The sequence below is a fragment of the Phoca vitulina genome, unplaced genomic scaffold (genome assembly GCF_004348235.1).
Source record: "Phoca vitulina isolate PV1807 unplaced genomic scaffold, GSC_HSeal_1.0 scaffold12, whole genome shotgun sequence".
Lineage (NCBI taxonomy): Eukaryota > Metazoa > Chordata > Mammalia > Carnivora > Phocidae > Phoca > Phoca vitulina.
Genome location: NW_022589715.1, coordinates 10,011,902 through 10,035,170, shown reverse-complemented (window position 1 = coordinate 10,035,170; position 23,269 = coordinate 10,011,902). Strand labels below are relative to the sequence as shown.

At 43.8% G+C, this 23,269-nt stretch overlaps 1 protein-coding gene across 1 annotated transcript in view; it reads right to left on the bottom strand.

Moving 5' to 3' along the window:
* The window catches only part of ACOXL (acyl-CoA oxidase like), a 342,867-nt gene that overhangs the window by 237,365 nt on the left and 82,233 nt on the right, over positions 1–23,269 (bottom strand). Inside the window, exon 10 of the mRNA XM_032410454.1 lies at positions 12,678–12,712. Within this exon, the coding sequence (XP_032266345.1) occupies positions 12,678–12,712 (35 nt within the window). The remainder of the gene's footprint in view (positions 1–12,677; positions 12,713–23,269) is intronic.

Genomic DNA, 23,269 nt, shown 5'->3' with positions numbered 1-23,269 from the left:
TTTTCTTTTGCTAATATTTGTTGCACCTGCATGTGACAGCAAGAACCTCAGCAGCCATTTTGTGACCATGAGGGAGTCAGCCAAAGACAAAACCAGTTTGCTGAGGGTTGCAGAGAAGAAAGATCAAAGCAACCCTGGTCTTTGAGGATGTCACTAAGTTACTGAAATAACCACTCTGAAACTGCCTCACTTCAGGAATCATTAAGTGAGAAAACAACCCACTTACTGTTTAAAACAGTTGAGCCAGGGTTTCCTGTTACTCATAGCTAAAGGCATCCTACTTGATACAAAATAACTGTTCAATGAATGAACGAAAGAATGGATGAAGGCAGACGTATGGAGAGAATTACCAGTCTTAGTTGCATCATTTGAGTCTAAGTAAAGTCAGTGTTGTTATAATCCCAAATAAGAGTAGAGATTTACATTCCATTTCACCTTAGTACATAGGATCTTCTCTCTTATTTCACAGCACACACTCTGTATTTTATTTCTTTGGCAACCAGTCAGATACTTCCTGGTATCTTCTCCTGTAAGGTTGCTCTTTGATTTGTTTGGAGCATTTCCTCAAATGGCACCTTATATTCATAACTATGCCCAGGTCAGTGGGGGCTCCCAGTATACTGGAAAGAACATGGTCTTCATTAAGTGGCTCTGTGATCTTGGACAAATCCCTCAACCTCCTGAGCATTAATGTCCTTATCTACAAGACAGAATTAGTAATGCCCATCTTAGGGGCTGAGAGAGTTAAATGGGGAAGCATGCAGCGAATCATCTAAAGCATGGCAAAATGCCATTTCATCCACATCAAGACTGGTTTTAAGGTCAAGGGTAACTGTTGGTAACTGGCAGAATCACTGTTTTATTCTTCTACCCTTGCTTTCACGTATACAAAAAAAAAAAGTAACAATTTCCCTCTTTATGAGCAGTTTCATTTTTAACATCTAACATGTCTTTTTTCCCTATCTATTTTCATCACAGAGGACATGTAATTAAAAAGAAGATCAAGGGACACCTGGGTGGCTCAGTCAGTTGAGCGTCCAACTCTAGATTTCGGCTCAGGTCATGATCTCAGGGTCCTGGGATCGAGCTCCGAGTCGGGCTCTGCGCTCAGCAGGGAGTCTGCTTGAGATTCTCTCTCTCCCTCTGCCCCTCCCCCGCTAAATATGAATAAATAAATCTTAAAAATATATAAATAAAAAAGAAGATTCAACCACTATGATGTATACCTGAAATTAACAGATTATTGTATGTCAATTATACCTCAATAAAAAAGTGTTCTGGAAATAGATAGTGGTGATGGTGAGACATTGTGAATGTACTAAACGACACTGAATTGTACACTTTAAAATAGTTAAAATAGTAAATTTTATGTGCTTTTTACCACAAGAAAAAATAATTTAAAATTTTTATTAAGAAAAAGAAGACACCCAGGGGTTTCCTTTCAAACAATACAGGCCCCTTGGGGTCAGTCAACTATCTCAAATGGGAGAGAATTTCTTGGAACACAGGTTGGTAGCTCCCCTCTCTACCCCACTGATGCCTGGCCATCAGGTATGAAGGACTGGGATTGGGGGCAGGCTGAGCAGAGAGCAGTGGTCTCTGAATCCTTCACCCTACCCCAGTGGGACAGGGACCACTGCCTCCCTCCCCTTCCTCAAGCAAAGATATGAAAACTCAGAAAATTCTGGTCCCTCCTGGATCATCACTTGAGGTAGGCCACCTCTCCCCTGGGGTTGAGTGGGCACTTTGCAGACCACTGCCACGTGGATGGCCCTTGGTGGTTTCTGTCACATCATCACAGCATGTACTCAGCTTTTACTTAAGTAAATGTATTTTAAACAGAAATTTTCCATCAACATTAACTGTCCCTTCTAGCCCAAATGTCATTTAATTGCTCTCCACCAGGCCACAGCCCCTGTGAGTGACCAGAAAACAAGCACTCCTCTCTGGGGCTGAGTCCATATCAGAGCTCTAAGCCGCAAGAAATCATCCTCGGGACTCCCAGTGGGGTTGATGACACATTTTAGGAAACACGTCTTCTGTTAGGTGTCAGAGGTGTGAGTTCAAATCCCCACATCCACTTGGTGTAAAACCATCACATCCTGCCTCCTTGGTGAGGATACAAACACTTCCTTTATCACCCTTACCATCCAGGATTCCCACCAGAGTCACCAGAGGCAGACACGGTGGGCTTTCACCTTTAATCTACTCATGGTAGATAATAAATACTAGTTGAATGAACCAAACAAAGGAATTTACATTCAATTGGATTTTTTTAATGTCCTGGATCTTATTTCTTTTTCATTTTAAGATTTTATAGAGAGGAAGAGGTGAGAAGATGACTGGAAATAGGACAGTCAAGGTAAAATAATAAATTGCCTTCCAATTACCTGTCACACCTTGTGGCTTATCAGGGCAGAGCCCTCCCATGTGTCTCCAATGACAATGACAACCAAACTAGGGTGGAAGAGGGCTGGCTCCAGAAAGTGACAAATGAGGCTAATTGTTGATTTGTACTTCTCTACTGTTGCATGGACAACCGTAAATGCATTCTGGGTGATACACCATTTAGGAGAGGCTACCATTCTCCCCCGCCCATGAGCATGATTAATTGAAAGCTGATTTGATTTCTATGCTTAAGCAAACAGGCAAACAAAAGAGGACAAAGAGGTTTTCAGGAGAGTATTTTGTCAACACAAAAGCCAACATAGCATGTGAGCCTCGTAATAACGGATTTGAGTCAATCTCTGCTGACTGAACACATGATACCTGCCAGGCCCTGAAGATCGAAAGAGGAATAAACACTGCACTGACCTTGAGAAGCTCTCGGTTAGGGCAGGGTTTCTCCACCTTGGGATTATTCACATTTGGGGCAGGATCATTCTTGGGGTGGTGAAGGGCTATCCTATATGCAGTATAGGATGGTTAGCAGCATCCCTGGCCTCCACCTGCTGAATGCCAGTAGTACCCTCCCACAAGTTGGGACAACCAAAAATATCACCAGATGTCCCTGGGGGATAAAATCCCCCAGTTCGGAACTCCTGGTCTAGGAGGAGTATAAATCAATAACCGCAAGACGTACCACCAGGTAAGAGGCCAACACGGTTGGGAATGTGGACAGAGGAGCAGTTTTTCTCTGGAGGAGGAATGCTGTGGACATCTGCGGATGCCTACACGTGAGGATATAAAAGTGGCTCGTCTGTGCGGCTCACACCCCCACCGTCTCCACCCACCGCAAACTCTAAGGAGGAGGAAGCTGTCTTGAGGACCAGAACAAGCCGCTGTGATAAGCAGTCACATCTACATTATAAAAGACTCAAGAGTGTAAATTTACATATTTCCTTCTCTACTTGGCACTTGAGGCTCTACGAACCTCAGCAGGAAGCAAAATCTAAGTGATAAGATACCTCAGGAAAAAGAAAAAAGAGCTACCTTGCACAATTCCTTTCCCATTGGGCCCACAGCGGACGGCATACATGCAACCCCCTTCAGGAGACCCCTCAGGTCCTCCACAGGCCCAGTCCTCTGTGTACAGAATGTTCCTGATGCATAGATAGTTTGAGCCACAGAAGAGGCCAAAATATCTTTCGTACAGGAAAAAATTACCTATAAATGAGGCACCTGGTGACTGGAAGGAAGTAAATCTAGAATTTTCTGTGGCTAGTTTAACAGAGCCTCAGGATTACGTCTTGCCAACTTAACTGTACATTAAAACTTGGAAAACATTCTTCAGGAAGAGGGGGTGTAGTACCTTAAGCCAAGCTTGCAGGTAAAGCCATAGAAAATCAGCCTGTGAACCAGGCCCCCCAACACATCAGGCTGATCAGAGAATCCCTCTGTCCTCTCCCACTTAACAGAAGCATCACCAGGGCCTTAGTAAACTCTCCTCCAAAATGGGTGATGACCAATTGCTTGTTCACTATAGGTGATCTGTTGGACAAGGGCATTATGGTACCAGTCAAGGGAATATAGAGAAGGACCCTGCACTTCCCCCCACCCAGCTTGGCTGTCATAAACACTAGCCTAGACAGCGGTCCGCGAGCTGTCTCCCCTGGCCCTGGCAGGATGGCAGCTCCTCTCAGCACAGTGAGGAGTGTGCTGGTGATCTTCATCCAGGCTGGTTTCCCTGTCTGCCCTTAGCCCCGGTGCAATGGGCTGGCAGCCCATTCACTGGTCCCTGGGGCCCTGCCCCCTGCCCAGTGCTCAGCAGCAATCAACCAAGTGGGAGTTGGGGTGACACCTGCCACATTACCTCAGCAGCTGGGGGGGTGCGGAACGCAGAGCTGCTTTCTCACTACTCTCTCACTGGTGAGATCTGGAAACAGCTGCACCCCATTCCCCGGGTCTCCAGGGAGAGACCAGCCAGCCGATGAGTTTTCCAGATGGATGAGATGAGCAGTGCCTCCTGGAACGTGACCTCAGGCACCTGCACTGGGGACCTCAGCTCCACGGAGGGGAGCAAGCCAAGCCCAACATGTCATCCCAGCACCCCCTGCGGGCTCAGTGAACCACAGAATGGAGGGCCAGCTCTGGCAGCCCCCTGCAGCCCCTCCAATACCCCCCTCCCTGGCAGCAACCTAGTGAGTGAAGAATAAGGTCAAACCCAACTGCCTCAGGCTGAACTGCCCCCACTAAGAGGGCCTCGCTTGAGCACCTTTCAATCTGAAAAGCCCACGGTTGACAAAAGTTCTGACTGCACCTGTGAACTGGTTCACAGGGAAAGCCTTAGAAAGATCAGCGAATTAACCTGCATGTGGTTACACACCTAACAGCTCACGTTCACTGAAAACAATCAAGTGAGCAAAACTATGAAACCAACGCCTCACCCTGGGCATACCAAACACAACATAATTCCATACTCAGAAGCACTTGGACACAGGACTATTAATGTGGCCTCCAACTAGGTGGTCTCACACAGGAGTGGCCCAGGCTCTCCCCTACCTCTCTTTCATTCAAGTTCACTGAGGTTTAATTCCCTTACGGTAAAATTCACCTGTTTCAGATGTTATAGTTCTATAGAAAAAAATATACAGTCATGGAACCCTCACTACCAAGATTAAGAATATGTCTATCACCAACCCCCCCCCCCCCGCCAAATTCCTCATACTACTTTCTAGCTAACCCCTACCCCTACCCACTTTTCTTCCCATAGTTTTCCCTTTTCCAGAATGTCATGAAAAAAGAATCATACAGCATGTGCACTTTGGAGTCTGGCTTCCTCCACTCAACGTGATGCCTTTTTATTGCCGAGTAATATTTCACTGTGCAGGTGGGCCACAGTCTGTTTATCCAATTCAGGTGAAGGGCATATGAGATCGTTTTCACTTTCGGGCTATTGTGAACAGAGCTGCTATAGACATTTGCATAAAGTCTTTGTATGGGCACATGTTTTCATTTCTCTTGTGTCAGTGCTACCTGGGAATATAGTCACTGGGTCACATGGTAAGGTGATGTTTAACATTATAAGAAACTCAAAGGATCTTCCAAAGTGGCCACACCATTTTGCTTTCCCACCAACAGTGTATGAGAGCTGTAATTACTCCATATCTTCATCAGCACCTTCATACTGTATTGCCAGGATTTTGTGGTTTTGTGTTTTATTGTTTTGAGTTTTGTTGTTGTTGTTGTTGTTGTTGTTATTTTTGTTGTTTTGGTGTGTGTTTAAGCCATTCTGATATATGTGTAATAGTATCTCATTGTGGTCTTAATTTGCATTTCCTTAATGACGAACGACGCTGAGTGTCCCTTCCTGTGCTTATTTGCCATCTCTTGTACCTCTTTTGCCATCTCATATGTGTCTCTTCTTTGGTAAAGTATCAGCTCAAGAGTTTTTTGGCCCACTTATTAAATTGCTATCTTGTTAAAGGTCTGTAAGAGTTCTACTCATATTCTGGATACAAGTCCTTTATCAGATATGTGTTTTGAAAATATTTTCTCCTGGTTTGTGGCTTGTAGTTTCTAGGCAGTGGTTTTCACAGAGCAGATGTTTTTAATTTTGATAAAAATCCATTTTACCAACTTTTTCTTTCATAGTTTATGCTCTTTGTGTCCAAAGCAATCTTTGCCTTGCCCAAGGTCACAAGGATCTGCAGCTATGTTTTCTTCTATAACGTTTTCAGTTTTAAGTTTTATTTTGCGCACGTGACCCATTTGTGTTCATAACTGCGCATGTTGTAAGGTAAGGGTTGAGGGTTTGGGGTTTTTTTCTTTAAAGGGTGTTCAATTGTTCCAGTACCATTTATATCCATTCTCCATTGAATTATCTTGGTGCTTCTGTTGAAAATCAATTGATCAGATATGTGTGGGTCTGCTTTCAGATTCTTCATTCTGTCCGACTGGCCTATCTGTCCTTTGACCACACTGCTTTGATTCCTATGTAAGTCTTGAAGCCGGGTAGTATAAGTCTTTCAACTCTTTCAAAATTGCTTTGGCTAATCCAGATTTTTTGCCTTTACATATAAATTTTTTAATTAGCTTGTCACTCTTTGAATTAGCTTACCATTATGCAAAATATTTATATTTACGTTTCTATGTTTGAATTGGGGTTTTGTCAAATCTCTGGATCAATTTAAGTTAGGTGCCTTGCCCTTTTGAAAGTAAGGGAATGGTCATTCTTCAGAGATACCATAAAAGAAAGACTGACCAGTTCCTTCCAAACTCACCCACCCAGGATGGCTTTGCCAAATGGCCTTGGCTCTAAGTGCTGGGTTGTAGAGTCCACATGTTCTGATGTGGGAGGGGGACAAGAATGCAGTCTGCCCCTCCAACCTGCTCCCTGGTATAGAAAGGAAAAGACGCAAAGTTGAGGTCAGCCCTGAGCCCTAACAACAGAAAAGAACATGGTTCCTTGACAAATTTTTGAAAATGAGGTCACATCTTTTCCATCCAAGGGGCCACTGGAGGAGTGGGAGATCCCTAATGCCGAAGAGAAGAGGCAAGTTAATTCTTCAAAGGAAATAGCAAGAGCAAGGGGTGGAGCAGGCAGGAAGATCAGGGCTGCAAAATTTGAGGAGACAGGGTTGGAGAGGAAGTCTGGGATCAGAATTCTGTTCCCTGAGCTCGGAGGTGGGTGGAAACTTTTGAGTGGGAGGGGCATAATCAGATCTGTATTTGAGAAAGATCCTCTACTGGCAGGCAAAATATCCTCCCAGAGACCATCCTGTGGGTGTGGCATCAGACACGTGATAAGCAGGTTTGACTGGGGAAACGGCCGAGAGCCTGGACCAGAATGTCTTTGGAGAATAAGGCCACCAAATTAAAATCAGACGAGGGATTAAAGGGGATGGGAGAGGCACAGGAAGGCACATTCACATACCCCTTACCCCCGGACCCTGAAAAGCATCTCCCACTCTCCAGGCACATCCACAGCCTTAAGCAGAGCTCTGCTGTAAGAGGCCAACAACATATCTGCGGCGTCGGAGGTCCTCACTGAGTCAGATCACATAATTCAGACACCCTGAGAGTATTCATATTCTGCTCTTCAGGGGCAATATTTTGTGTTAAGGTTATCTTAAAAATGTAACCTTCCAAAAGATGACTTTGCTTTTAAGATTATGCCATTGGGGTTGAATAAATTTCTTGGCAACCTGTGTATAAATCTGGTCAGGGCCTCACTGTGAAGTCTGAAAAAGAGACAGATGGAACAGTTGGCCAGAAAGCCCCAGTGACAGAAACAACTATTCCCTGGAAGGGGGGGGGGGGGGGCAGAAAGACATCTTTGTTTATTTTTACAAAATTTGGAGAACAACAGTGTCCCCCAGCTGTCTCCACAAGATCAAACCAGCTCCAAATGGGAGTTGCTAGGTATTTGCCAACACTTGAAATCAAAGTCCAATAGGCCTGATGGCCCTGTTTCTTGTCTTTCCCTCCCTTTGTATTTCAAGATGACAATTTCATTTGTTCATTGATGCAGCCTGTCCATTCAATAAGCATTCTGATCCATCTATAAACTTCAAACTCCACTTCTAATCTAAATCAGAACACAAAAGTACATGACCCCTTCACTTCTTGCTAGGCCCTCTGGCTCATTCAAAGCAAACACCCGGAGGCAGTCTCAGAATGACATTTAATCAAGGGGTCTGCGTTTTCGGCGTAAGGCCATGCCCTCCAAAGTCCAACTCAGGGATCATGAAACTGTCAACTTGCCCACTTCTCTGGGACTGATCACACATAAGCTCCCCAATCCTGCCTTCCCCTGGCCAGCCCTCAGGGAACACCAAAACCTGTTAGGGGGTTGGTACCTGTAACTCCAAAATTAGGGTTAGGGCACAGGCCTGGGACAGGGTACCAAATTTGGCCTTCGTTAGGGCCTCTGAGAAATGGATAGAAAAAGTCAGTTGTGGGAAAGAAACATCTTTAGGCTTCATCTAAAAGTCAAACCTCTATGAACTTCCATTTAACTGTAACAGAGCCAAGTGGAAAAGTTGCTTCCCTCCTTATTTATTAAAGAAAGACAATGAACAGGAACAAGAAAGGAAATAATTCTGTTGGGGGCTAGTTCACCGCTCTCCCACCCTGCTTCCATGGGCAATTCTTGGAAACACGGACACAGGGGCCATGTGCAAAAATGGCATGCTGTTGGCTCACGTGGCCTCTCCGTTGTATCAGAGAAGCAAGAGCCAAAGTGAGAGGGTCACTTCTGAGCCACTTGGTCTCTGCCCAGGAGCTCCTACCAGGAGGGAGCAGGCTTCTCCAGGCTGCTGCACAGGGACAGACAGGAAGAACATCTAAACCCTCTTTCAGACTTATAGAAAAAGAAAAAAACAAAACACCCACACAGTGGGGAACAATTTCCCCACTGTGTGGGTGGTGGGGCCCCAAGAGCTGTTATCTGCAAAGGGCACTTCTGGGGGTTACCCAGCTGTTACCACGGTGTGGATTCCACTCAAAAACCTCAAGCCAAGCCGTGGGGGAATGAACACCAAGAGACAATTTTTCCACTCTGTAAAAATGACTTGACTTTACAAAAATAAATTAAAACACCATGATAATAAATGAAATGTGTGCAGGACCTGTTGTCAAATGCAGAGTCGGTCACGGTCGATGCTCCTCCTTGCTTGGCACATCTATGTCATCAGAATATGACTATGTCGTTCTCCACTTCCTGACCCCTCAGCACCTGACCCCACGTGACGTCTCACACACAGACGTACACACAGACACACACTCGCATACCACGCAACCAAGTCTGGCGTTACTGGTCTAGCAGGAGTTAGAGGCTAAACCAACATGTCTGAGGGCAGGGGTGGGAATCGTTGGGGTGGACAAGTGTTAGTACAGGAATCGGGGGAAAGGATGCTCTAGCTTTCTTCATCATAACAAGGGAGATTTGATGGCTGTAGCAAAAATGCAGATGTATAAAAACAAAACCAGGCATCCTTTGGGCCTTAAGTCCCCCACACAAGGGCTCCCCTGTTCCAGGCTGCTCTGCCCCATGTGTCTATGGCAGGCTGAGATGCACTGCCTGCCCACCAAGTTCATAGGATTTAGTGATTCCTCTCCTCCTCTGCATACTCATGTCCTTGAAGTCCCTCCCACCCATTCCTAAGTGAACCCATCCTCCCAGTGATGCCATCGGGAGCCACGTTCACCTCCCCCCCTCCCTTCGTCCCACCTCCATCTACTACAGGATTCTCGCACCATTGCTCTTGGCCTTGGCCCTCCTGTTAGATTTTGGGAAACAGACCTGGTTATTAAAACCTCAAGTCCCAAACCTTGCTTCCAAAATTATCCTTACCCACATGAAGAGGACCTAGGAAGCCCTTAATTCCAGCATCTGGGTTCTGGGTAGACATGACAATAGAAATGGAAACCGTTTCTCAATAGCAACTGTGAGCCTTTGAAGGGGACCCAGAACTACATACACATAGGATACAACCCCATTTTAAAAAGTAATCAACAGAAGAACAGTATGGCGATTCCTCAAAAAACTAAAAATACAATTACCATATGATCCAGCAATTCCACTTCTGGGTACATACCCAAAAGAATTGAAAGCAAGGTTTCAAAGAGATTTTTAAATGCTCATTAGCAGCATCGTTAACAATAGCCAAAGGCAGAAGCAACCCAAATGTCTACTGACAGATGAAAGGATTAGCAAAAAGTGATATATATATTCATTTATCTATATAGATATATAGATACACACATACACACACACATATGCAATGGAGTATTATTCAACCTTAAAAAGGAAGGAAATCTGACACATGCTACAACATGGATAAATCCTGAGGACATTATGCTAAGTGAAAGAAGCCAGACACAAAAAGATAAATACTGTATGATTCCACTTATATGAGGATCCTATAGTAGTCAAATTCAGAGACATTAAGTAGAATGGGGGTTACCAAGGGCTGGAGGCAGGGGGGGTGGGGAGTTACTGCTCAATGAGTATTGAGTTTCACTTCGGGAAGACGAAAAAGTTCTAGAGATGGATGTGGTGATAGTAGCACAAGAATGTAAATGTACTTAATATCACTGAACTGTATACTTTTTAACCTTTTTTAAGGGTTAAAATAACAAATTTTATGTTAGGTGTATTTTACCAAAAAAAAAAGTAATCAACAGAAAGACTGAAGCTTCAATTAATCTAAATAAACTAGCAGGATTTTTTTAAAGAAGAGACACAACCAGAAACCCACACCCTTCATCTTCTTCCTTCTCTTTAAGGACAGAGGTGGGTGACAGGGCCAGGCAGCAGGAGGGACAGGAGAGTCTCCACCAACCCAGTGAGGTGTTGGTAACCATATGGAAAGATGTCAGGTGCCTGCCCTGGCCAAGGGCGGGGCGAGAATGAATATTCTCCACAACACAGGCCTGACCCCATTTAAGCACAGGGGCAAAGGCACCATCCAGCCTTCCGTCAGGTCTACCCTGCTCTGCTATCTTACCTGATTCCCTGATTGGAAAAGGCTGAGAGTTGACAAAAGTCCCTCAGCCTCACCAAGTATTAAAAAGAAGATAGTAGGAAGGGAAAAATGAAGGGGGGGAAATCCGAGGGGAAGATGAACCATGAGAGACTGTGGACTCTGAGAAACAAACCGAGGGTTCTAGAGGGGAGTAGGGCGGGGAGATGGGTTAGCCTGGTGATGGGTATTAAAGAGGGCACGTATTGAATGGAGCACTGGGTGTTATACACAAACAATGAATCATGGAACACTACATCCAAAAAAAAAAAAAAACTTAAAAAAAAAATAAAGAACGCTTTCTTCTCAAGCTCCATATAGACTCTGAGTTTCTGCACCAGTTAGAACTCTCCACAGAGCCACAGAGTAACCTTCCCCGTTGCGGGAACAAGCACATGTTTGTTCTCCAAGCCAGAGCAAGGCCTTAGCTTTCTTAGGGAAGAGGCACCTTCAGCTCTCCTGCAGAAACAGGCAGCTACTTTTCTTGAGGAGAGGGACTCAGATATGAGGAAAGTTCCACCAAAAGGAAAAGAATGGAAAGGGCAAAATCTGCCCTCCACCCCCCCCCCCCCGCCCCCCCCCCCCAAAGAATCCACCCCCCAAAATCCCCCCCCCCCCCCCCCCCCCACGCACACCCCCACCAAGTATCCAGCCCACATGAGAGTCCAGGACCTGCTGTCCACACCAGGCTTCCCAGGGGCAGAGCGGTTGTACATCTTGTCAGTCCAGCAGCCTGGCCATGCTGACAAGGGAACAGGTGCTTCTGCAGGACGCCCCACCTGGCCGTGCGCAAGCATCACGCACACCTACGATCCGGAAAGTAATCTGAGCTGCTCTGGAGCAGCATTCTTCCGAGAGTATCTAGAAACATCTAGCATGAACACTTTTCTTCCCACACACTCAATGCCAGTTCCGAGTGGTTCTCACCCAGTCCTGCCTTCTTCCTGCTCTACCCCACACGGGGCACCAACAGCTTTTCGAGGCCTCTCTGATTGCCCACTTTGTGGCTCAAGTCAGAGCTGAATGTAAATGAGTACATACAACCTGTTACAAGCATTTTTAGAAGGCAATCTTTGAGGTAACTACAGTTTGTTTGTGGAGAGCTGGCCAGATGTCCCAAGCTGACCGGCGGGTGGCACTTGGGGAGGCTATGAGCTGTTTGTGTAAAGACAGGGGGGACATTGCTTGGTGCCCCTCCATGGAGACTGGATCTTTAACTAATTCAACATTGTAATACATTTTAATGAATATTAGTACAAGAAACCAACGTTTTTCATAAACATGATGCACTCGGGGAAAAGGCAGAAATCATGAAGCAAGACAAAAAATGGAGCGTTTAGCCATTCTCAGATGACTGTAAGACAAGAGGGGGGGCCCCATGGAGGGGCCAGGGGCTTCACTAACAAGCCTTCACCCAGCTTTCTGTTTGTCTGGCCTCCGCCTCTAACGCAGGACAGCCCTGATTTCTGTTCTTATCCTTAGATGGAATATATTCCCCAGGAATCACTTGTGTCCCTGCCCTACAGCAGTACGTTTTTTGTTTTAAAAGAAATGTACTACCTACCACCACTCTTACGTAGAAACCCTATTCCTCCAAATAGCCAGTAACCTCCACCAGTCAAGCAACTAGAACAATTCTAATTGCTGTGAACTGATACCATGGGTAGAGCAGCCACCAAAATTAAGCTCAAAAACCCACAGACTTAAGCAAACCAAAAGCTATAAACCAGTAAGGTTATCCCTTAAGAGGAAAAAAAATATTAACTTTACCTGTGGCTGTAGCGAATGGCTATCGTCAACCCAAGCTGTAATTAAAAAGAGGGGAAAATACATATTAAATAATATTAAGAGTATGCTGAGTTCACAAGAAAATTAACTTATTATGGTCCATTATTTTTTAAACATTTCCTAAAATCTCCTACTGCTTATGTTTCATAAATAACACCTTTTAATGACAGATCTTTAGTTTCAACATAGTTCTTAAATGACAGCCATATTTTGAAAGGGTCTTAGAGACACCTAAAATATTTCATGTGTCTCAAGTTAGATGGGTGTCTCTCATCTGGAAGACCTTCCATAACAGAGCTTTTTATTTTATTCTATTTTATTTTATTTTGCATTTTTGCTTTTTTTCTTTTTTCTTAAATTTTTTTAAATTTAATTTTTTATTTTTTATTGGGGTATAATTAACAAATAAATTGTATATATTTAATGTATACAATGTGATGATTTGATATACATATACAGTGTGAAATTATTACCATACATTATCACATTAATTAACACATCCATCACTTCACATAGTTACCTTTTTTTTCTTTTTTCGGTGAGACCACTTAAGATCTACTCTCTTAGCAAATTTTAAGTATACAATACAGTATCGTTAACTGTAGCCACCACGCTGTGCATTAAATCTCCAGAGCTCATTCCTCTTACAACTCAAAGTTTATACCCTCTGACCAACACCTCCCCATTTCCCCCCACCCCCAGCCCCTGGCAACCAGCATTCTACTCTCTGTTTGTATGAGCAAAACAGGGCTCTTTCAGCTCTGAGACACAGCCGTGAAAGGATGGGATTCCGTGTGTGGCTGATTCTGAGGTTTGTCGGACCCGGGTCCTGGGAGGAGTTCTTTCCCTACCCCCCTGCCCCAGGAGAGCCGAGTGGAGACCAGGCCATGGGGGACTGACCACCTGAGCCAGTCTTGCCAGGAGGATCTGCACAATCTTCACACTGATTCCATAAGCTCAAGGCCAGCAAATTACGCCTCTGAGGACAGCAAAGAGACTGAGCCTGCAGTACATGTGTGACATCAAGAGAAAGTGTATACCATTGCTGGACACAGCGACAAGTGGAGGCCAAGGGGACACCGTGATTTCCTTTTTATTCTGTGGGGGTGTCATGGAAACCTCTCAAGCATAAGTGGGGGTCGAGTCATACGGCATGGACCTCAGCTAGTTCGTGCAAGGTCAGTAGCAAATTCCAGAAGAGTCAGGCCACACGAGTTCAACTGCTAACTATATGGGCATCAAGTTATTTAAACTCTCAGAGCCACAGTGTTTACAACTATATAATGGGCAAATAATTATTTTCTCATGTAAGCATTAAGCAATTTTTCTATTTTTGTGTTATACCTGTGTGTGCATGCACACGTGTGCATACTGCCTATGGAATGGAAAAACTATAAATAGTAACTACCACTACTACCATTATATATGGGCAATACCTCATTTATGAAAATGTTTTCATTTCCCAAAAATTTTTTTAAAGATTTTACTTATTTACTTATTTTAAGAGAGAGAGACAGAGAGAGAGAGCGAGAGTCAGCAGGGGAGGGGGGGCGAGGAACAGAGGGAGAGGGAGAGAGAATCCCAAGCAGACTCCCCACTGAGCACAGAGTCCAACACAGGGCTTGATCCCATGACCCTGAGATCATGACCTGAGCGGAAATCAAGAGTTGGATGCTTAACTCACTGAGCCACCCAGGCAGCCCTTCATTTTCCAAAATTTAATTTTTAAGTTAGTTCTTGGAACTTAGAAAGTATTTCATCGGGCGCCTGGGTGGCTCAGTTGGTTAAGCGACTGCCTTCGGCTCAGGTCATGATCCTGGAGTCCCTGGATCGAGTCCCGCATCAGGCTCCCTGCTCAGCGGGGAGTCTGCTTCTCCCTCTGACCCTACCCCCTCTCATGTGCTCTCTCTCTCAAATAAATAAATAAAATCTTTAAAAAAAAAAAAAAAAGAAAGTATTTCATCATGTAAAAATGATGATCAGCCTCAACCATGCCTATGAAAGTCTCATCAACCCACTTGTGGCTGAACTATGGCACTACTAGTTTAAGGAACTCACAGCAGTTAAAAATCCAAGCTTCATCTGGGCCCAAGTCCTCCTAAGTTGAACCTTCACATCCCCAAACACATCACTGGCAGTTCCCCTGATGTCAGCCCCAGTGGTGGTGGGGGTGGGGGCAGTCTCCCTGGGCAGTGGGAGGGTGGAGGGGGTGACGAAGAGGCATGGGGAGGGAGAGTTAGGAGAAGTAAAATCATTGGGATGAATATAATGTTACATGTCAACTATATTTCAATTACACTTTTTTTTTTAAAAGAAAGAAAGCCCAACACTTCGGTCCAGCTTAACACACTGCAGAATCCCCCAGCCACTGTTCGAACAGCTCAGCTCCAGAATAATTTGGCGGTGTGTTACCACCATGCATACCCCAAATGCAGAACCGACATCAGTGAGCCGGGACTCAGGGAGGATAGGCTTAATTTTACAAAAAGATTATCTAGAAGTGAAGGTGTGAAATTCATAACATCAAGGTGATTTCATATCACACTCACCTGAATGTATTCAGTTATCTGTCAGCTGAACCAGGAGTACATCTTTTTGAGATTTAAGCAAATGGAAAAGGAAGATGCCTCAGGGACAATCAAGAATTTAAAGAACAAGGAGGAAATTATTTAGGGAAGGAAATAAAAACAGAAACTGCAGCCAAAAGGTCAGGATGAGCAATTTACGATTTCACACGCCACATAACTTTACATTTCCTGGAGTTAAAAAGTTCTGGCTTCCAGTGAGGCTAATTATAAGATAATTTTACCAACCGAATATTTTGATAAGCTTTAGAGTACTGCTTAATTGGTGGCTTTTCCACAGTTGAAAGATACGCCTTTGCTGGAGTAGGGAGAGAAAATGGGCGTGGGAGGGACAAAAATAAGAAAAAAGCAGAGGAAGTTTTTCGGTGGTAGCTGTGCCGGTTGAAAGAGGTGGGGTGATAAATCCTTCACAGAGATGGATTTCAATTAAGCACTTGTATTTGCCTTTTCCTGGCTTCTGAATCCAATATGTTTTATTGTCATTTTAAAAAGGCTGTCTTTGTGAAGGAAGAAAGTGCGAATCAGGGAATCCACAGACCCGCCACAGCATCCCACGGGCCTCTGTGTGAACAGGCCAGGTAACGACATGCCAGGGAACAAGATGATCCGAACCCATGCAAAGGGCCCGGAGCTACGTGGGAACAGACTCATGTGGTGGATGGGAACAGGGCACTGTGCACTCATTCTGGAAACAGAGCTTAAACTCCACACGGAATGCACTGGATCCAATTAGGCAGCCCTGACAAGACGCTGGAACGTAGAAAAGGGCTCGTGGGCCTTGCTTTGAAGGCCCAGGTTGGAACATGAGCAAGGAGACTCTTTATGTCTCTTCCTCCTCTTCCTGCATACTGTCCAACCCCAGAGAAGCCAGGGAAGGTAGAAAACTCTCGGAGGCTTCTGTACCATAGCAGATACAAAGACAACGGCAACTGTGTCATCTGCTAAGAGATGGGCCAGAGATAATCTTCTGCCCTGGCATTAGGAACCTAGCTAGTCAGGCCTCTCTGAGCCCTCGCCCTTGCTAAGAAGCATCAGCAACTCGGACATGCCTTTAAACAAGTCTCACTCCTGCCTGTGTCTGCACAGACATGCATGCAACCATGCACCTGCACACACTTCATAACCAATTTACACATGCACGTACACACAGATGTATACATATGTGTGCACTGAGACGCAACTCACCCACGTGTGCACACATACTTTTGCATGCGTGCATATCCACACTCACACATATGCATGCACATGTACACCCTTCGTGTGTGCACATGCCCCAACAAGCATGTGTTCATATATGCACACATGCATGCACATGCTCACACAGTACTCAGATGCAGACATCTGCGAGCACCAGCACATAGGCACATACACACATTCATACAGACATGCACACATGCACTGACCCACATGCACAGAGATGCTTTGGCATTCAGAGAGGCCCACAGAGCCCCCTGAGACAAAGGGAGGCCTCAGACAATTGACCCTTTTGTTGCTGGTCTCAGCAGGAACCCAGAGGAGAGAGAGGAGGGAGGCCTAGGGGTTGGCCCCCTGACCCCAGCCCAGCCAGGGCTGAGGCCCGGGGACATGGAGGTCAGCTGGAGTTTTGGGCTGCTGCCCTCCCTGGAGAACAACCCCCCAGGACATACTGTAAGTAATGCCAGAATGCACTTCACAAACCCCCACTCAGAGTCCTTCTTTTCAGATTTACACAATTTGTTAATAACAAAATTAAATCACATTTTAATGGCAAGGAAAGAGTAATTTAACATTTTTCAAAATCTCCGCCAGCTACAAAAACCTTTTTCCTGCTGCTTCAGCCTAAAGATGCTCCTTTTCTGGAACAGCTGACTGAGGCAGCTGTTTTGTATCAAGTCTGAGGGTTTTCCGTATGACCCAGGGAGCTCAGACAACAGGCAGACCTTGCTGTATTAAAGAGTAATCTGAGAATAATTTGCCATAAAACCCCCCAAAGTGCACCAGCTGTAGCCGGATACGCCTTATAAAGCACCACGTAGACTGCATGGATCTTGTAAAATAATCATAATAATTTTAGAAAACACATTTTTAAAACACCTTAAAAAAAATTTTTTTTTTAAGGAAAGAAATGGGTGACACTGTCTTAGGGCACTTCCCTTACATGGGTTCCCTTCCCTGTCCACAGGCTGCCACTAAGCGTCTCTTCCTAATGCCCACTTGACCAAGGGTGCCTGCGTTGTTGGGAACCAGCCCCTCCTTACAGGTCCACTGTGCTGTGTGTTTATGATGTGCTGTCACACTCACGAGGCAGCCGGGGGCAGGTGAGGAGGAAGAGTCCATTAAATGCCAGCCCCAAAGTGGCCCAGTTGGTGAGTGGTGGTGCTCCAAGTCTGGATCCAGAACCTTCTAGACTGGGGTGATATGTTGGCAGGGGCTACAACCAAGAGCCATGTCCTTTCACAGGGTCAGCTACCAACCAGCCACAGCTCTGACGCTCGCACTCCCTTTTCCTCTAGAAAATCTGGAGACCAAGGGCTTTAGTATGAAAACTCCCATGTTTTAAACGGATTTGAATATTTTTCAAATAATGTGAGCCAAACAAAATATATCAGTGGAATTTGGCCAGGGGACCCCCAGTCTGCAGCCTCACTTTACACCTTTCCATACTGCCAAGCCTCTCCTTGCGTTCTTCAATCTTCAAATCTGAATTAGTTTGTGACAAATCTAGAAAAAGCTTTCATGTTATTCATGAGTCTTCTTTCCCTTTCCTATAATTATGTGAAGTTTTTTCTTTAGTTTGCTTCTTTTTAAGTTTCATGGGTCCAAAAGGTCCATCACAAAATAAACTCAAAAAGAAAAGTTTGTTGTTTCTTTTCCTCCTTTAGTTTTCAACTATTCCTTCCCCTTTTATGGGAAATGTGGAAAAGGAGCCTGAAGGGGAGAAGAAGAGGCATGGTGTGGACAGAATCCCACACAAACAGAGCCATGGTGTGCTGACACCAGGAAGCCCGCACAGGGAGAAAGTAATCCACCAAATGGTTCCTTAACCCCTTCCCTGGCTGCCTTTCCAGACTGTTCTCTCCTGATGATAACCAGGATCCCCTTGTTCCCCACACAAGCACCCTCCAGGACTGCTCTTTCCATAGGCATCACCCTGGATCCTCCTGGCCTCCCATGCCTGACTCTCAAACCCCTGCCACAACTCGCTAGTCCTTAGCCTTGGCATCTGTCACAACTCGCTAGTCCTTAGCCTTGGCATCTATCTAGGGCTTTCTTAGGCACTTGCTACTTCCTCTGAAAAATAAACTGTGCTGAACAGATGCTTATGGTCAGTAGCAATGAGCTTTGTGGTCAAGTTCCCTGATTTTTCTTGCCTTTTCCTCAATGTAAAATGGGGTTGTTTTGGACGGATTAACTTAGATCTCAGAGATGAGGACCAGCAAGGATCCTCGTCTCCCAGAAACTTGTGGGAAATGCAAATTCTTCAGTCCTAATTCTACTGAATCAGAAACTCTGGGGTGTTTTAGCCATTCCTCCAGGGGTAGGTTTAGAACCACTGAATGAGATGATATATGGAAAGAACATAGCAATATGCTTGGCATAGATGACTCTTATTACCTGCTGTGATGGTGATGATGATGTTATAGCACATAGTAAAGCTAATTTCACTTTACATGCTCTTAATGTCCTTTCAGTGTCCTACACTCAACTTCAGGGATTGTCATCACTGTGAGTTCAGGCAGGCTCATGCACAGGCCTGAGGTTATGTTTTGGGAAATGAGGCCTCCTGATGCTCCTGGGTGATCACCCACTCACCAGGGAGGGGTGTGTGCACCCTGCTGAGACCCACTGTTTGCTGTTGACCTGTAAGGACATGGCCAGCTTCCTGGAGACCAAGGGTGAGCCTCAACAGGCTGCAGCCCTCCCCTCGCTTTTGCCATTCCTCTCGAAAGAGGGAGAGAACAGCAAGAAAGGCAGGAGGAAGAAAAACAGCAACATATTTTTCATTACTGAGTTTATTTTGTGATGTTATCCTTCCTTGGTCCCTTAAAATTAAAAAAAAAAACAACTCAAAAAAGTCAAGAAAAAGACATACTAACATTTAGGGAAAAAAAGGGATATGCATAATGTGTAGGATCTTTTCAGATTTGTCAGAAACCTAGCAATTCAGATCTGAAACTTTCAAAACCTGATGTAAAAGATAAGTTGCTAAATCAATGGAAATTAACATTGAACGAACATTGAAATGTAGGCAGCGGTTGTTTAACCAACCTAAGAAAACAGGTTGTTTTTAAGACTCTTAAGCCCCAAGTGATTAAAAAGGTAAGACCAATGATGGTGCTGTTCCTCACTGCTGTCCCCAAGAACCTGAGCCAGACACTATCTTTTTGGACCAAACATCTTGCTTAAAAAACAAGTAGATGGGTTTTCACAAGGACTTGCGTTGGCCCCCAGTTTACCCGAAATGAAAACATTTGTTAACCTTGAGTTGCTGCCCCACAGTTATAGAACCATGGACCCATTATGCTAGGCATTTTCCAGGGACTGAGCCCCGTGAGCTGTGGGGCTCTGGCAGGTGGAGGAGTCCCCTTCTCTCCACCCTCAGTGCCCTCCTCTGCAGAGGTGATAGTAAATGTAGCCCCCAGGAGACACAGGGGAGGAAGCTCTCAGGGCCTGACAATGGTAAGGGCTTCAGGAGGCTGGCTGTTGTCTTTGTCATTGTAATTAGTGGCCATGTCTATGTCACAGCATTGTGAGTGTGCAGCAGGGCCTCGTTCCTCTTTGTGTGCCTGGTACCCAGAGCTGGACAAACAGGGCTGCCAAATACCTTCATGAACTACTGAATTCACTCCAGGTAGTTCCTCTGATGCTTACAGTTTGCTCATGAACGCATTTTTTTAGGTTTTAGGTTTCAAACAAAATAATTGTGGATTTGGGTTTCTTTGCTTCTCTTGATAGGAATGGTTGGGTATTCAATAACATCATAAACCACACCCTCTTGTCCTAGAAAGCCTAACTTCAGTGTGAAAGAAATCAGCATGACAATGGACTTGGATTCTGGGTGCAGCCTATATCACTTTCAGTGGCAAATACTTGGAACTTTCAGTGGCAAATACTATTTAAGTGAAAACTTGATTACTAAGTCAAAGAGTCAGCCAGGAGAGGAGGAGGAGGCTGAAGAGAAGAAAAGGAAATGTACAAAAGGGAAAAAATAGGTGATGCCCTCAAATGCAGACAATAACAAAAACATTTGACGGCATTTCTAAGGTGGATTTGGGGCTGTTAAATACAAGAAAATGAAAGGCTGTTCATAGCCTGTCACAGCAGCTTAGAGACCCGACCACAGCTTGCAGACCCACTCTGACCGCCCCCCCCCAAGCCCCCATCAGGGTCAACAGTAAAACTCCTAGGAAAGGATATCTCTTTTTAATGTAAAATACAAAAATAGTTTTAAGAAGCTTGTTTCAAAGAAAGAAAAACACTTTCCTCCTTCCAGTTTTTACCTACTTTCTCCTCTAATCTTTACCAAAAAAAAAAAAAAAAATTACACAAAACACATAAACAGACAAACAAAAATCCCTCTGCCCAGGCTTATAGGATATAGGCTAAAACAAGGCATTCCACGAAATATGTCAGCAGCTATTAAAAACAGTATGGTAGGTGCATTATTGAATAAAAAATATATTTTTAAATTAAACTTTTTAGTATGAGATAACTGTAGAGTCACATGCAAGTATTAGAAATTATATAAAGAAATAGTATAGGGGTGCCTGGGTGGCTCAGTCGTTAAGCATCTGCCTTCGGCTCAGGTCATGATCCCGGGGTCCTGGGATCAAGCCCCGCGTCGGGCTCCCTGCTCGGCAGGGAGTCGGCTTCTCCCTCTCCCATTCCCCCTGCTTGTGTTCCCTCTCTTGCTGTGTCTCTCTCTGTCAAATAAATAAATAAAATCTTAAAAAAAAAATAAATAGTATAGAGAGTTCCCATGTATCCTTTGCCCAGTTTTCTCCAATGGTAACATCTCACATAACTATGCTACAATATCACAATGAGTATATTGACATCTATACAGTCCAGTTACAGAACATTTCTGTCACCATAAGGCTCTCTTGTATTGCCCTTATAAATGCACCCACTTCGCTCCCACAATCACTCACTGTTTAGCCCCTGGCAATCATCAATCTGTTCTCCATTCCTGTAATTTTTCATTTCAAGAATGGAAATCATATAGTATGTAACCCTTTGGGATTAGATCTTTTCATTCAGCATAATTCTGTGAAGATTCATCCAAGTGGTTACATGCACCAATAGCTCATTCCTTTTGATTGCTAAGTAGTATTCCATGGCATGGATATACCACAGTCTATGAATCTGTTGAAGGACATATGGGTTATTTGCATTTCGGGGCTATTATAAATAAAGCTGCTACAGATACTTGTGTGCAGGAATTTGCATGAATATAAGTTTTGATTTCTGTAAGATAAATGCCATATAATTTCTACATATGTTTTGTTAGATTTACTCCTAAGCATTTCTTTTTTTAAAGCAATTGTAAATGGTATTGTTTTTTTCAGTGTTCACATATTTATTGTTAATATATAGAAATGCAACCAATCTTTGAATGTTTATCTTGTATCCTGCAACATTGTTAAATTCATTTATTAGTTGCAGGAGTTGTTTTTTATAGGCTCCATGGGCTTTCTATATGGACAATCATGTCTTCTGCAAATAGAGTCAGTTTTACTTCTTCCATTCTTATCTATACGTCTTTTTCTCCCTTTGTAGTGAGAGCAGACATCCTTGTCTTGTTCCCAAGTTTATGGGGAAAGCATTTAGTTTTGGACATTAAGTATAACAGTAGTGACAGTTTCTTTTTTAGATGCTTTTTATCAAGTTGAAGAAGTTCCTTTCTATTCTTATTTTTCTGAGAGTTTTTTTTATCATGAATGGGTGTTGAATTTTGCCAAACACTCATTTAAAAACACTTCTCTTCCTTCTAACTACCTTCTCCTCTGTCTAGTCTTTACCAAAAAAAAAAAAAAAAAAAAAATACACAAAACAAATTAAAAAAAAAAAAGCAGGTCCTCTGTCCAGGTATATAGAACATAGGCTAAGATGAGGTTTTCCATAAAACATGAGCACAGCTGTTAAAAAGAGTGCAGTAGATTCACTGCAAAAAGAGACACAACATATTTTTAAGCAAAAAACAAAACAAAAACAAGTCAACTATAGATACAATGTAGATGTATATAATATGTGTTGAGGTGATATTTGATATTAGATGATTATTTATATAATTATAAGGAAAGAAGTCTGGAAGACTACCAAATTATTGGGTGGGAAGTGGTAGGGTAGAAAAGGACCTTCACTCTTTTATACTCTTGTTTAGTGTGTAATTTGAATGTTTTAATATAAGATGGTAGTGAATGGTGAGTTTCAAAAAATATCTAAAAAAGAAAAAACATGGGGAAAAATCACATTGCAAAATGCTATGAACCACATACATTTTTGCATACCCGAATGCCATTTTTATCTTAAGATGCTGTCTTTGTCAGTCTAAAACATGAATGCCTTGACCAGGAGATATTATGAAACTATGTTCCATCTCCACTCATATTCACACTGGAGAAAAAGGACAAAAATTCAAAACAAAAACTCAAAAAATGAGGTAAAAGAGGGGTGCCTGGGTGGCTCATTCTGTTAAGCATCCAACTCCTGATTTTGGCTCAAGTCATGATCTCAGGGTTGTGAGATTGAGCCCTGCATCGGGATCCACACTAGGCATGGAGTCTGCCTGAGATTTTCTCTCTGCCCTTCTCCCTCTCCCTCTCTCAAAAGAAAGAAGGAAGGAAGGAAGGAAGGAAGGAAGGAAGGAAGGAAGGAAGGAAGGAAGGAAAGAAAGAAAGAAAGAAAGAAAGAAAGAAAGAAAGAAAGAAGAAAGAAAGAAAGAAAAAGAAAGAAAGAAAGAAAAGAAAGAAAGAAAGAAAGAAAGAAAGAAAGAAAGAAAGAAAGAAA